This window comes from Pantherophis guttatus, chromosome 1 (assembly GCF_059756535.1).
Source record: "Pantherophis guttatus breed Tessera chromosome 1, ASM5975653v1, whole genome shotgun sequence".
NCBI classification, from domain to species: Eukaryota; Metazoa; Chordata; class Lepidosauria; order Squamata; family Colubridae; genus Pantherophis; species Pantherophis guttatus.
The window spans coordinates 220,833,866-220,849,706 of NC_142063.1; the positions used below are offsets into that span (position 1 = coordinate 220,833,866).

General features: G+C 35.4%; 1 protein-coding gene across 2 annotated transcripts in view; it reads right to left on the bottom strand.

The window, feature by feature from the left end:
• CSMD1 (CUB and Sushi multiple domains 1) overlaps window positions 1-15,841 on the bottom strand; it is a 1,102,994-nt gene that overhangs the window by 320,688 nt on the left and 766,465 nt on the right. For both annotated transcript variants that reach the window (XM_034436753.3, XM_034436752.3), the window contains exon 7: window positions 13,208-13,285. In XM_034436753.3, coding sequence (XP_034292644.2) covers window positions 13,208-13,285 — 78 coding nt within the window. The remainder of the gene's footprint in view (window positions 1-13,207; window positions 13,286-15,841) is intronic.

Consider the following 15,841-nt stretch of genomic DNA (forward strand, 5'->3'; position numbering starts at 1 on the left):
AAAAAAAAAACAAACAAACAAAAAAAAAACTAGTCAGAAATTAAACAGAAATATCTCTGTTCAAGTCTCTTTTGACACTAAAGGCATTAAAATCCTGATTGATTAAATTATTGATTAATTATGTGCCATCAAGTAGTTTTCAACTGCGGGACTTCCGGTGGCTCTGCGAATGCCGATGGACGCTCCTTTAGGCGCTCCAGCCCCGTGATTCCGCTAGAACAGCGATAATCAGCTGTCTAGCGGCTTGAAACTCTCCCCCAGGGAAAAAGGGGGAGTGAAGAGCAGAAGGGTCTGGGTAGAGCTCCCCTAGACCCCTAGGTTTTTTTTTTTAAGCCTGCGGTTTGCAGGGTGAGAGCTCCCTGAAAGCCCTTCAGTGCTCCTGATCCGGGACAAGTCTGCTTTATGCAGAACAAAGCGTTGCGACCACACCAGCAATGCAATTTTAAGGATTATAAGAAACTTCGACTTTGGATGCTGGCAGAGCAAAATCAGGAGAACAAAAAATGCAAGTATTGAACTTTAACTCCGTTTAAAAGGGGAAAAAATGGCGCCTGAGTGCATGAAAATGAAACTTATTAGTGAAAGTGCTTGTTAATGCTTGCAACATTGTTAAAGCTACTGGATTACATATCAAGAAAAAGATTTAAAGTGGAAATGGAATGGAAAAGACTATGTATTGACCTCAACTAATTTACACTTTTAAATTGTGTGGAAAATAATTGGACTTATTGACCTGATAGCTGAATAAATACAAAGTGAAAATTGAAATATGGCTGACATCAAGGATGGAGAATCATTATTATATGAGTCAGCAAACTCACAAGTTGTGACTGTAAAGGTTTTACAAGAACTCTTAAATTTTTATACTTCGGTTATATTAGAATCAATTAAAAGGACTGTTCAAAATCAAAATTTGGAGAATAACAATGATTTGCTGGCTGGAAAAGAGGAAGAAATTAACCAGGCTAATGTGACTTTGGAGGATAGGATTAAGAAGGAGGTTAGCACACTGGAAACAGAGGTTTTGGTAGAGGCTTCCATGCAATCAGCTGAAAAGCAGCAAGTAGACTCTTTACTGCAGATTGATAAATTTCACCATGATAATCCTTGGCTTTACAGACAGAATCAAGATTTAAGGAATGAAGTGACTGATTATATAAGCAGGAAGAGTCGAAATGGGGGTTCCAAATTAAAGGAATTAATTTTAAGAAGAGAACAAATTCCAAAGATACATCAACCTCAAATCCAAATTTAAAAATTCTCGAAAATAAAAGCAGGGGGAGGAGCAATGCTGAAGAAGAAAGTATTATTGAAGAAGAAAGGCTGGAAGAAATATAGAAAGAAAGGAAGAATGGAAGATTAATTTCTTTTGGGGAGGATCTTAGTAATAAATCTGAAAAGTTTACTGAAATTAGTATTTTTTAAGTTTATCTTAAGACAATGATATAAAGGAAGTGTTTTATTACATTTAGTTTTGGATATAATATAATATAATATAATATAATATAATATAATATAATATAATATAATATAATATAATATAATATAATATAATATAATATAATATAATATAATATAATATATTATAATATAATATAATATAATATATATATATATAAAATTATTATTGTATTTAGTTTTGGATATAATTTAAGGGATAGCCTTTTGAGGGTTATATTTTGAAGAATGTTTTATTGAAGTAAAAATGTTTAACTAAAAATGGATAGCTTTTTAAAAGTTATTGGGGTATTAAAATGGTTAACTTAAAATTTAATGGATAGCTCCCTGAAAGTTTTGAAATTTATATTTTGAAGAATGAACTCAAGATTTAGAAATAACTTACCCCAATGGATTAATGGTATCTTTAAGGTTATATTCTGAATAATGTTTTATTGAAGTAAAAAGGCTTAATTAAAATTGGATAGCTTTTTAAAACTTATTGAAGTATTAAAATGGTTAATTTAAAATTTAATGGATAGCTTTTTAAAAAAAGTTTTGAAACTTATATTTTGAAGAATGTCTTATTGATGTATTAAGAAATTTTAAAATGTTTAACCTAAGATTATAGTATTTTTAAGAGGTATATGTGACGAAATGTTTAAGTTAGACATAACTTAACTCAATGGATTAATAATATATTTTTTTTTAAAAAAAGACATGCTTTAAAGAAAGTTTTAAAATGTTTAATTTAGAATTTTACAAGGGAGTAATGTTGAACAATCAGAAATTGGAAAGTGGTTTATTAATGACCAAAGAGGATAAATGTTTAATTTAGAATTTTATTAGGGAGTAATGCTGAAAAAGAAGGTATGGAAAGGATTTTAGTAACAAATGTGAAATGTGATAAGAGAATTTATAAAAGGAAGGTTGATGAATAATCTTTAAAAGGGGAATTAAAGAGTGTGAGAGAATTTTGAATTTTGTAGTAAGTTAGCATATTTTAGCTTATGTTTGTTAAATGTTATACCTTGTTTTTGCTCTGGGAAGTCGGGGGTGTGTGGGGGGAGGCGGGGTTGAAGGTTGTGTGGGGATAAAATTGTTGTATAATTTTTAACAAAATAAAAAGATAAATGTATTAATAGAGAAGTAAGAAATGTGGGGGAAATGTCATAATAAATGAAATGATAATATTAAAATATGATAAATATTGGAGGAGTAAGAAGAAGACACAAAAGATGTATTCAGATGACACACTGAATGATTGATTATGTATTGTATTGTTTGTTTGTTTATAAAATAAAAAAACTTTTTAAATAAAAAAAAGTAGTTTTCAACTGCCAATAACCACATAGATAGATTTTCTCCATGATGATCCCTACCTGTCCTTTCAAGTCTCTCAAAGCAATCACTGGAACATTAGTTAAAAAGCTTTGTTTGGTTGAATGAGGAAGCCATACAAATGAAAAAAGTTTGGCGATGTTTTTTTTTTTTTGGCTTCTAGTTCTCCACTTTCAGGTACTATAGGAGGCTGAAGCCAGGAGGTGCTGCTTTTTGGTAGAATGTTCTTCCAGTTAGACTGTTTGGCCCTTTCTGGGAAGCTGATGAAGGCTGAGCCATTCTAATTAAGGTTGCACCATCCCTTCTTTTGTTTTGTTTTTAATTTAGTTTAGTTTGGTTAGAACTGCTTTGGCTTGGCTTGGCTTTGAACTGCTTTTATTTCTGAGGCTCATAGCAGATGCTCTGAAATGTTCTTATATCATGTAAGCTGGAAAGAGTCAAACTGACTATGTTGGGAGATAAATCAAATAAATAAACGCAGGTGTTCTCCAACGTAACTTCAGCTGTTACATTGTCTGCTTAGTATTTCATGTTTGTGCAGCACTGCTGCAATTCAGGTATGGGAGTAATGAAAGATTTAGAGTTGGATACATCAAGAAATATGGCAAAAGGATATATTACTTAGGCTGTACAGCAGTTCAGAATAAAATTCTTCCCTTCAAAGTTTTTTTTCCTGCTGACCGAGAAGTGTCTCTTACTCAGAATCACCTTAACAGAATCTTAAAATTATTATAGTGATGACAAAGGGAGAATTTCTGTCCATCAGCTTAATGCAAGTCACAATGTTTTGGTGGAAAGTTATCTGTGTACTTTATTTGCACCACAGTGTGTAATGGGCACAAGAACAACTATTTTCTGGCCCAGCAGGGGAGTTAACTTTTATACAGCTACAGATTGAGAGGTGGATTGCTGCAAATAATATTCTTCAAGCAAAGAGGATGGCTAAATTTTTACCATTTTACCTGCAAAGGTCATACAATCCCCTGAAAATTCTGTGCTCCCATGAAGCTCACAGAGTTCACACACGGCAGACTTACAGCAGCCCAGCTGCACCACGACAAATCCCAGCCTACCATTATTGCTGAATGCTTTAGATTTTATGGCAGAAACCACAAAATGGGAATGGGCTTATAGAATGCATTCTTGACTTTAAAAGGTTATCTGTCTCTTGGCATTTGGCTTTTCTTGGATGAAAGTTTGTAAGATATTTATTTGTACCCTGGACGGGGCATATTACCTATCTAAGTTATAGAAGGGGCTGTAATCTTTCAGTCTGGGTGTAACATGGCTTTAGCTATGGAGCTGATCAGGAGATATTCCCAATATTTGAAGAAATCTAATGACAGTGAGCAAGCAGATGGAGATAAGATAATAATATCTTCCTAGGGCAAAGACCCTGGATCCAGAATACTACGGACAGATGTCCCTAGGGGTAGAACATATCAGCCGAAGTAAAATAAGGTGGGTTACTGCTGTAGGGATACCCTTTTACATAAACCCACACCTTTAAAATTTAGAGTTTTGTGGGAAACATGACCACATTACAGAAATCTGATAGAGCAACTACCCAGGACAACATCCAGCAGACTTAGGAATCAAACCTTTATATTATGAATGCTATTAATGATGTAATTGGTGATATGCACATTAATTGAGCGGTTGATAGGCCCTCAGTAAATACGATGGTGGAAATGGATGCTCACTAACTTTAGAAACACCTACAAAGATGCAAATGTAATCTTTACATCTCAGCAACTATCCTGTTTCCCCAAAATAAGACATCCCCTGATAATAAGCCCAATCGGGCTTTTGAGTGCACGGCAATAAGGCCAAACACTTATTTCAAGGTTCAAAAAAATATAAGACAGGGTCTTATTTTCAGGGAAACATGGTATAAGAATTGTTTTACTAGGTTATCTCTGTAGCTATATGTTTTTAACTGCTGTCATTGTTTCTGGATTCGATACATAGAATCTTCCAGCACATGCAGCTATAACAGATTTAAATAAATCATCGCCACTGTCATCTCTCTATACAGAGAAGAGAAAGATTCTATGCTGGGTAATATTAAGACAGTGGTCACATATACATCTGAGACTTCAGTCTATCATTAAGAGTTGTGAAGACTAACAGCCCCATTTCTGGAATCAGGAAACAAGTGAAATTGTTCTAAGATAAAAACACTCAAGCAAACCCCTAAAGTTATTACCAGTGCTACAGCAAAGAAGCAGAAAAAGGAAGCTTAACAAAAATTGTTCAGGAGAAAATGAGACATGACCCAAGTGCAATGATAGAGGTCAAAGGGAGAGTACGGAGATGTTTATCCTTAACAGAAACCCAAGTTTCAGAGCTCCCATTAGCCCAAGTTTAATAGGGAGATGAAATTTGTGCTTCCTGTCCAACAATACATTGAAGAACAACTCCTAGGTATTTTACCTCTTCAATTTGCCATTCCTGTCTTTTGCCTTTTTTACAAAATATATGAGCACTCTATCTGAAAGGATACATTTTTTTTAAATGTATATAAACAATTACATATTGCAAGGTGTGTAGAGCCCTTCTCATACCAGCAAAAGAGAGAGGATTGTAAAATTGTGTTGCAAAAAAAAAAAGCATGGAAGTGAATCTATCAGCTATAGGGAGGTGGGCATTAAGAAGAATTAAGAGATTTGTTGAAATAGACTTTTAATTGTTATTGTTATGTTAATTGTTTAATTGTTTAATTGTTATGTTAATGTTATGTTATGGAAATAATTTGTAGTCAGGTCCTCAGAAGAAGACAACATACATATTCTAGAGCAGAGAAAACAACTTGCAGTCCAAGTGCAAACTTGGCTTTTCTTCTAAGTGGTAGGATAAGAGTCTACAGATAGTCCTTGGCTTAAGGTCACAATTGAGCCCAAGTTTTCTGTTGCTAAGTGAGACATAGTTAAGTGAGTTTTGTCCCATTTCATGAACTTTGTTGCCACAGTTGTTAAGTGAATCACTGCAGTTATTAAGTTAATAACATGGTTGTTAAGTGAATCTGGTTTCCCCACTGACTTTGCTTGTCAGAAAGCTGCAAAAGATGAATGCATGACCCCAGGAATCTGCAACCTTCATCGATATGAATCAATACGCCAAGTGTCTGAATTTGGATCATGTGACCATGTGGATGCTGTAACATTTGTAAATGTGATAAATGGTCATAACTTACATTTTTCAGTGCCGTTGTAACGTTGAACAGTCACTAAACAAATTGTTGTAAGTTGAGGACTATCTGTACATGACTTGGCACCAGGTTTTGTTGCTTTTAATGTGATTTTTTTAAATAGTTTTATTATTTTTTTAAATGTTGTTTTACTTTTAATTGGAGGCCACCCAGAGCTGGTTACAAGATGCAAAGCTACATAAATGTTTTATTTCAACAAGTTCATCCCATGAACCTCATTTTCATCCATGAACCTTGTTTTCTTATACCCTAGTATCCTTTGAAAAGGGAGGCCCAATTTCTTCAATAACATAAACCAATAAAAACATAAAAGTACAAGACCTTTGTTAAACCTGACTCCTACTTTCACCAAAATCTAAAGCTTTCCAATTCTCTGTCCTATAAATTTGTAGATTGTTGAGCACTAATAAGTTATTGAAATTATTGGCTACCTTTTATTAAGGTCAGTGAAATCCCCAACTACTAAAAACTTGTCCAAGTGTACAGTATATAAACAAAAGGTAGCTGATATAACATATCAGCTTATCTGATATCCTTGATGGAGGGACTAGGCAAAAAGTTGTTCCATAAACTGCATAAATAGCTAGCTCTCTGATTGTTAGTGGATCCTTTTTCTGGAGATTCTTGAGTTTTTATTCTTTTAGTCATCTCCACTGCATAATTGAGCTTTTAAATTATAAAACTGGATTATGCATTATAAGTCAAAGGACACAGTCTGAAATCCTGTTAATCCTCTTTGGGGCCAAAGAACAATGTTCTAGTGAGAAATCCTGATTATTTTCAATGTATTTCAATCAACATAATATTAACATCTGATTTACATCTCTTATTTACTATTCTATTAAATATTATTATATTATTTAGAAATATAAATATTATTATATTATTTAGGTATATTATATTATCTCCATATGGGCAGTTCTCAGGTTCTTAGGATAATTTCAAATGATCAAGAACTGTATAAAAAGACAGACTAGACAAACAATTCCAGGCTCTATTTGAAATCCTTTTTATGAATTTCGTCTGGAAATATACATTCAGGAGAATGGGAAAACTAAGAAAACAGGGGGAACAATCCCTAAATTAGATGCGCCAGTCATCAAGTCAAGCCAAAATTTTATTCTGTTTTACTTCTTGTAATGTTTTAGTGATTGCTCTCCCTTTCCCATTCTTTCACCAGCTTAGCAAAAGTATCACAAAATTAAGCAAGGCATCATTTTGTTTTTTCCTCATTCGGCAACAATACTATCTATATTTAGAACCCTTCTTATCTTTGAAAGCAAGTGTTATGTGTATGTGTGTGTTATGAGTATGTGTGTTATGTGTAATGTGTAGGCTAACAAAACAAAGCAAAGTTATGGTTCCCCCTGTGAAAGAGGATACAAAATCCCCCCCCCCCAAAAATAACATCATTGCAGAGACCCATCAATTGGGAAGCGACATAGCAATAGCAACAGCACTTAGACTTATGTGCCACTTCATAGTGCTTTACAGCCCTTTTTAAGTGCTTTACAGAGCCAGCATATTGCCCCAATAATTTGGCTCCTCATTTTACAGGCTTTGGAAAGATGGAAGGCTGAGTCAACCTTGAACAGGTCAGGATCAAACTCCTGGCAGTCAACAGAATTAGCTTGCTTTTGTTTTTGTTTCTGTTTTTAATTTTGATCATGTGACCATGGGGATGCTGCAATGGTCATACGTGCGAAAAATTATAATAAATTGCACCTTCCAGTTTCACTGCAGCTCTGAATGATCACTAAATGAACTGTTGTAAGTTTAGGACTACCCGTATTTAAGAAGTGTTGGATCAATCCAAAATTATTTGACCAGAGTGTCAGATAGACAACTCTGGAATGGTCCCAAGGACCTCCTCCTTATATATATCCTGTTTCCCCTAAAATAAGCCCAATAATAAGCCCATCCCCTGATAATAAGCCCAATCGGGCTTTTGAGCGCATGCACTAAAATATCCCCCCCGAAAATAAGCCCTCCCCGAAAGTATTTAAACACACGTGCAGCCAGTCCCCACCATTTCCTCTGATTTCCTCCACGTGCCCCAAAATAATAAGACCCCCCCGAAAATAAGGCCAAGCTCTTATTTCGGGGTTCAAAAAAATATAAGACAGGGGTTTTTTTCGGGGAAACATGGTAGGTGTCCCCAACACCTATCGGGGGGGGAAGTCCTACTAAGCAGGTATATACAAAAGTATGAAGGCTATTGCTTAATGCATTGTAAGCCACCTGAGTCTCCGGAGAAGAGCGGCATATAAATCAAACTAATAATAATAATAATAATAATAATAATAATAATAATAATAATAATAATGATGATGATGATGATGATAATAATACTAATACTACTACTACTACTACTACTACTAATAATAATAATAATAATAATAATAATAATAATAATAACAACAATAATAATAACATCTGAAATCAGGTCCTGTGTGTGAGAGGGCAGTAAGATACCCTTAGCACAAACAATGGAAGTAGTCCTCAATTTACAACCTATAATCCAGCAACCCTTCAAAATCACAGCAGTGCTGGAAAAAAAAAGCAGTGCTCGCACCTACGACCATTATCTGCCATAGTCACATATATTACCCTTTTTATTAGTTTATATTATAAAATACAAAAAGACAAAACCAATAATAGGAAAAATAGGAGAAGGAAAAGGGCAGAGAAAAGTGTAGGAAGAAAAGGAAAAAGAAAGAAAAGGCATTTTAACCACTGCACCACCAATAAGAACATGGTTTTTTATTATGCACTTATTCATCAAATTTATATGGCTACTCAACCTGTCCAATGAAAATGCAAGAAGTCCATGTAAGAGTTCCCGTGACTCACTTTTCTGTAACCTTTGAGGAGAGAAAGCTTGAAGTTTTAATGAAAATCCTCATGAAACGTACAGGACAAGGGATCGTGTGACATTACAGAAGCTGCCCTGAATAATTCTGGCTAGCATGGCCTGTGTTGAATCTCTCAACCACATCTGAAGAAAGATACATTCACTCTTCTAAGATGAAGAAATAAATGACAATATCAACCAAACAGGAAGTGATCGCTAAAGGGATAAAAATAGTCTCTGCATATCCAGGTCAGCGTGTCATAATCTTACTTCTATTGATAAATGTATAAAGATGCATCTCACAAGAATTTGCAGTATCCCCAACAGCTATTCAGAAGGCCTCAGCCTTCATGTACCCCGCATATTTTGCACATAGAAAATGTTTAAAAAACAGTTTGTTGTATTTTGAGGTTAGGATGAGACATTGATGAAATGTACAATTTTAATTTTTCAAAACAGTCACATAGTGCTAAGAAGACAGTGATAAATCAGGCAGATATTTACACAACTGTACCACAATGCTTATCGTAAGAAGTGTTTATCCCTATGGATTATGCTAGTTATAATTTTCCCCAAACAAATCATACTTTTTACCCCCTATTGTGCATACATCCAGCGGTGAATCAGCAGGGATATTGTGGCCCAGAATTAGCTGTTTGAGTATCAGCTGCTGAGTAACACAGCATGTACCATCAATTCATCTAAATGTGTTACAGCGGATCAATACTGAATCTGTAAAGCCATTTGTTCTTTGACTCTACATGGCAAAAATCATCGCCTTAAGAATAACTCAATTTTCTTCATCTCTGCACTAAATGGAACATCAACACTATAAAAGTAAACAAGCAGCACTAGTCGGAAAATATTCAACAATATTTCTGCCTGCAGGCCATGGCAAGCAAATGAATATTTTCCTTTTAGATATCCCTTCCTTGTCTTATTCAGAGAACCAATTTTCACCTATGATTAGGGAAGAAGCCGAGTACATAGACAAAACCGTCCGTGTTTGACAATAAAGCAAGGTGATCTGCCACAAAGTCATTGAAGAAGGCAAGCCCTAACCTTTCTGAACACAGCAATGTGTCATAATATGTATATAATAAAGTGTTCTGTTATTATGGCAAAATGTCATAGGTACCCTATGCAAGAAACTTCTAGCTATTGTACACAGCTGTAAAAATATCAAATAAGCTAGTGCTTTTGCCTTTTTTTTAATTTCCATTCAACTGTGTATGATTTTCAGAAATTGCTTGGATAAATCCTTGCAGTTTTCTTGGCAAGGTTTCTCAGAAGTGGTTTGCCATTGCCTGCTTCCTAGGGCTGAGAGAAAGTGACTGGCCCAAACTCACCCAGCTGGCTTTGTGCCCAAGGCAGGATTAGAACTCACATTCTCCTGATTTCTTGCCTGATTCCTTGACCACTGCATCAAACTGGTTCTATATATATAATAACTGGCTGTGCCTTATGGAATGCCAATTCTTCCTTCTTGTCCTAATGATTTTTTCCAGGAAGATTATTATTTCCCCGATTATTTCCCCAATTCACATTCATACCCAGACTCCTGCAGAGAAACTTTGCAATAAAGTCTAAGTGCATCTAACAAGTAATATTGTAATATTTCTGGCAAGAATTATTTATAGATCTGGTGACAATAATGAATTAGTGAAAAGTTGAATTTAATTAGCTGACCATTTCCATTAATAATTCAAATGGATAGTCTGATCAGCAATGGTTTGTACTTTCTGTAATTAAATGCTACATTTTAAAAGATTTGCATCATAGGCAGAATTTGCTGCCTTCAGAAAGTGCAGTGTCAAATGCACATACCAAAAAAAAAAAAAAAACCCAACAACACCACACACACACCCTTCATGAGTACTATATCCAAAACCAACAATTTCTAAAATATGGCAAAATCTAGTTAATAAGATCACACCAAAGATATCCCTTTACGCAAAACATTATTGAAAGATCACATTCATTTATGCTAAATATGCAGTCCTGGGAACTCACTCAATAGTCAACAGAGATTTGATGTTTACTTCATAGAGCTACATGAAGCAGACATTTGTTTAAATACACTGTGACCTCTAATTCTCTGAGGTTCGTCCTTAGTAATACTAGGACAAGGCTGTCTGTCACTTCAAAAACCAGACAAAGCAGAAGAAGAAAGTTTGAATAATAAAGTAAAGGTGTGGTTATGTGTGCATGCAATACAATTATTGTATAATTGTTTTATAATAGTAATACAAAGCAACTTTTTTTTTGGTCAGTTTGGTTTTTTAGATTTCTAAAATGCATTCAAAAATGGGAATGGAACAGAAAATAAAAACCTTGATTGTTCTTCCACAATTATTGAAAAATGAAGAAGTGACGCTCATCAGTCAGTGTCAGCATTGTCACTTGACCAGTGATGGGATTCAAGTAATTTAACAACCGGTTCTCTGCCCTAATGATTTCTTCCAACAACCATTTTGCCAAACTGCTCAGGAAGTTAACAACCGGTTCTTCCGAAGTGGTGCGAACTGGCTGAATCCCACCACTGCACTTCACCCAAGTAAAGACTTCTTAGCTTTCTTTTAGCTGAAGTTTGTCCACCAACTAAATCTATTTCCCCAATTTTTTTCATCTGTGGGTGAAAGACACGGTGTACTCTATTACTATATACAGTGTGCTGCTGTACAGCCAGAAATGACAACCGATCCAGAATATGCAATTAGAATCCACGTGTAAATCCCTGGCTGAAACAGCTGCACAGGTTTCTAATCTGTCTCTATGCTCAAAAATGATTCTGGCAAAAAAAAAAAAAAAGCTCCCAGCATTATCTGCAGAAAGTTATTCTGCAATTACTGCCATTTCTTCTAATTAATAAATGCTTCTCTTTCAGAAAAAGAGAGACAGAAATATTTGTACGTAGAAATATTGGCAGTATATGTACACAGACATACACACACATATACACACAAACACACACTAGGGTGATTCATAACATTCTTAGAATAAGACAAGGCAGGTACACAATAAAAGCCTTGCCTTAAGTGCCCCACAGTTTAAAATATACAAAAGTATGAAGGCTATTGCTTAACGCATTGTAAGCCGCCCTGAGTCTCCGGAAAAGGGCGGCATATAAAAATAAATAAAAATAAATAAAAATAAAATAAAAATAAAATGCTGAAGGACGACCATTAAAATATCTGAAAGATTACTGCTGTGGAAATTGCATTGATTGTTCTCTTCCATTGTCTTTGTACTATAATTTTGTAAGAATATACAGAAGGGAACATTGGGATTATCCTAAGGCATTTCTTAGCGTATTTGGCATTTCTTAGAGTAGCGAATGTCTTTTCTGGGCATCTAGCAAATCAAGACCTATTATATTGGTAGCTGAGAGAGAGACAACTTAGAACTTCGCCGTCTTCGGTCTGACCTAAGCATAGTACATAAAATCATCTGCTACAATGTCCTACCAGCCAATGAATACTTCAACCAAAAGAATACAAGAGCACACAATAGATACAAACTCATGGTAAACCGATCCAAACTAGACTGCAGAAAATACGATTTCAATCACAGAGTGGAATGCACCTGGAATGCACTACCTGACTCTGTGTTTTCTTCCCCAAATCTCCAAAACTTTAACCTTAGACTGTCTACTGTAGACCTCACCCCATTCCTAAGAGGTCTGTAAGGGGCGTGCATAAGCGCACCAGCATGCCTACCATCCCTGTCCTAATGTTTTCTTTTATTTGTATCCTTTTCATGTATTTATAATTATGTTTACACTTGTATCTGTCATAAAATACATGCTTGATGAAATAAATAAATAAAAATAAATAAATAAATAAATTCCTACATTCCTATTGAAATGGCTATTATCTAGCCATTTCAGCCTGGTTCTTGCAAACTGATTATTCAATTATTCCTCTCTCTGAGGAAGAAACAGAGGACCAATAGGCCCAGACTGTTGGTTTTCAGGTTAATAGCTCCATGTCCTTATTGCCTCACCCCTTGTTGGTGGCACACACTCCTATAGCCGAATTCCCCCCTAAGCAAGATCACGTACAAGAGTCCAATGGACTGACCAAAAGGAAGAGGTGGGATGGGCCTGAATGATACCTAATTTAGTGTATGTACCTCCATGGAAGTCTGTGTAACAAAATATAACATAGCATAACAGGTCAATAATTTACAGATCAACAAAACACAGAAAACAATCTAATGGTGGCTGTTGTGTATCTTGTTTAATATATTTTTTTCAATTGAAGTTTTAATCATCCTGTATGTTTTACATTAAAACTCTGGTCATCTATTAAAGTGTTGTGGATTTAGGACTTAATCCTTGAAAGAAAAAGTGGCAAACTTACAAACAGAATTCTTGTGATTGTTGTCTTTGTTGGGCAACATCTTGACGCCTCTCGATTTCAGCTCAATTGCCTTTTTCACTGTAAAAAGAAAACAAAACAGTCACACTCAGACTCCTGCACATTTTTTTCATATGGAAAGAAATATTGCCCTCAAGAACTCTTCAAGTTAATATGAAAAGATATCAATGTGTTTGCCCGTAAGTAAATATTTGATTTTATCACCTTTTAAAATTAAGTTTTAGGGGAATAATTTTTCTTCTATCAAAAATTCTCAATTGTTCCTCTGTTAACTTGCAGAATATTCTTTATGATATGTGAAAATGGATACAGATATTGCAATGAATTGTAGTAAATCTGACTCAAAGTACAAGTTACTAAATGGGTTGCCTCTTTCCCATCATGCTGTTGTTGTTTTTTCTTTAGTGCTTACAATCATTTATGCACCACAATGAATGGACAATTTTGAAACTTATTATTTCTGTATAAGTGATCAACAGGAAGAGCTGAGGAATGTTCTTCCTATGTGACATGTCTTAAGCAAGCAGCTCGGGGATTTCATGGAGCTTAAGAGACACATTAATCAAATGAAGCCTGTATCTCATAAATCTCTTTTTTGTAGGAAAAATTCTCCGCAGAGAGGGAAAGATGATGAGCTAACCAAAGTAAGACAAAGTTACTTAGGTTTTTCTCCCAGTTTCCATGTTTCATGTTGTGCCCAAGCTTTTCTCTTTAAAAATTCCAAACATTTATTTAAGCATTTTTATCCCTCCGTTCAACCAGAAATGCTTTTAGGGTTAGCGCATAGATCAATAAAACAATATCTTTAACCATCTAAAAGATACTTCACAAAAAGAAAATGGGAGCCAGAGGGGAAGAGGGAAATGGAATACCATTTCTGGCTGTGATTCTGCTTTTGCTCAGGGCTGCTCAGCAAAGTGCCCAAGCTTCGCTTGGAAATGTTTGTGTCAGTGTGTGTGTATCTGTTGATGTTTGTGTGTATATAGGTGTATATACACATACACACAACCACGCACACATACACATACACACAAATACATAGAGACAGAGACTTATTGATTTCATGCAAATAAAATACTTCGTATCTTCAAAGTGATTTGATTGCTTTAGGTGAGCCATATTTTGGCCACAATGGTGTAGTGAAAATAGTACCATAGTCCAAAATATTTTTTGCCATAAATTTCTTCCAGTAGACACTTAAGGTAATTCATCCATCAAAGATAGATAGCACAGCTCTTTATCTCCACTGTGGTGTCCAAATTGTGTCATTACATAGAAAGCCATATGTATCTCCCCCCCACCCAAAAAAAAGCATACCAAGTCACACCAAGAAGTGGCATGTTTCTTGAAAATAACTTTCAGGATCATTTATGAAAGCAGTGCTATAAACATCTTCTGATATCTTAGTTGCAATTGATCTGGCCTGGGAACTTGTTTTGAACATGTTGCTGCTCGTAAGCCATTTACCAAAGTAGTTTCCAGATGTTGGTTGGTGTATTATTAGTTATATTGGGGTCCTTTTGTGCAAGTTTCTTTCTACCAGGTTTTCAAAATAGCAAACCTTAGTAAACCTTTTGAAATGAATGGATGACCCAGGGATGTTCCATTAAAAAGCCTTTGAAATCAGAGAACTCTGTTCTTTGGGGGTGGCGAAGAGGAGAAAGCAACACTGACAGCTTCCTTCAATGTGCTTCAAATTCCCAAATGGCTATTAATGATGTCATTATAGAATTTCATAGGAGTTATAAAAGCATTGTCACTTTTTTTAGATTGTTGTCTCTATGTGAGGCGCAGAGAGGGACAAATTACAAACCGTCAACACATTTCCTACCATCCCAATTGTCCGGTTGTCTCTTACTTACTGAAAGGGTCTTTCTTAATTGTTAATGATACTTTTTCAGCCTTGTTTCCTGCCTTGGCTGATTATCAGTGTCAAAAACTCAAGATGACAATCTGCTTCAGCATTGTGCTGGGCTGATAATGCTATTACAGCCTTCTCCGAATGGAGCGTCCTACAGCTTTGATAGAATAAATGGTACATCATCCCCAGCTTGTTTGTGACACACTAGATGGGGACTATTTGTCATTAACCCACCTATCTGTAGAGGGCCAGGTATGGAAGGCTGCTCTACAGCATCACCGCCATTTCATCTCACATCTTACTGTATAAAAATAGTAATTATCACTACTGCAGAGATATACAGGTAGTCCTTGACTTACAATTCATTTAGTGAACATTCAAAGTTACAACATCATTGAAAAAAGTGATTTATGACTGTTTTTCATACTTATGACCTTTGCAGCATCCCCATGATCATGTGATTAAAATTCAGACCCATGGCAACTGACTCATATTTATGACCATTGCAATGTCCCGGGGACATGTGACCTTCCCTTTTGCAACCTTCTGACAAGCAAAGTCAACGGGGAAGCCAGATTCACTTAACAACCATGTTACTAACTTAACAACGGCGGTGATTCATTCAACAACTATGTCAGGAAAGATCGTAAAATGGGGCAAAATTCACTTGACTCATGTTTTACTTGGCCACAGAAAATTTGGGCTCAATTGTGGTTGCAAGGTGAGGACTACCTGTATATGTATTGGGCTGTCCT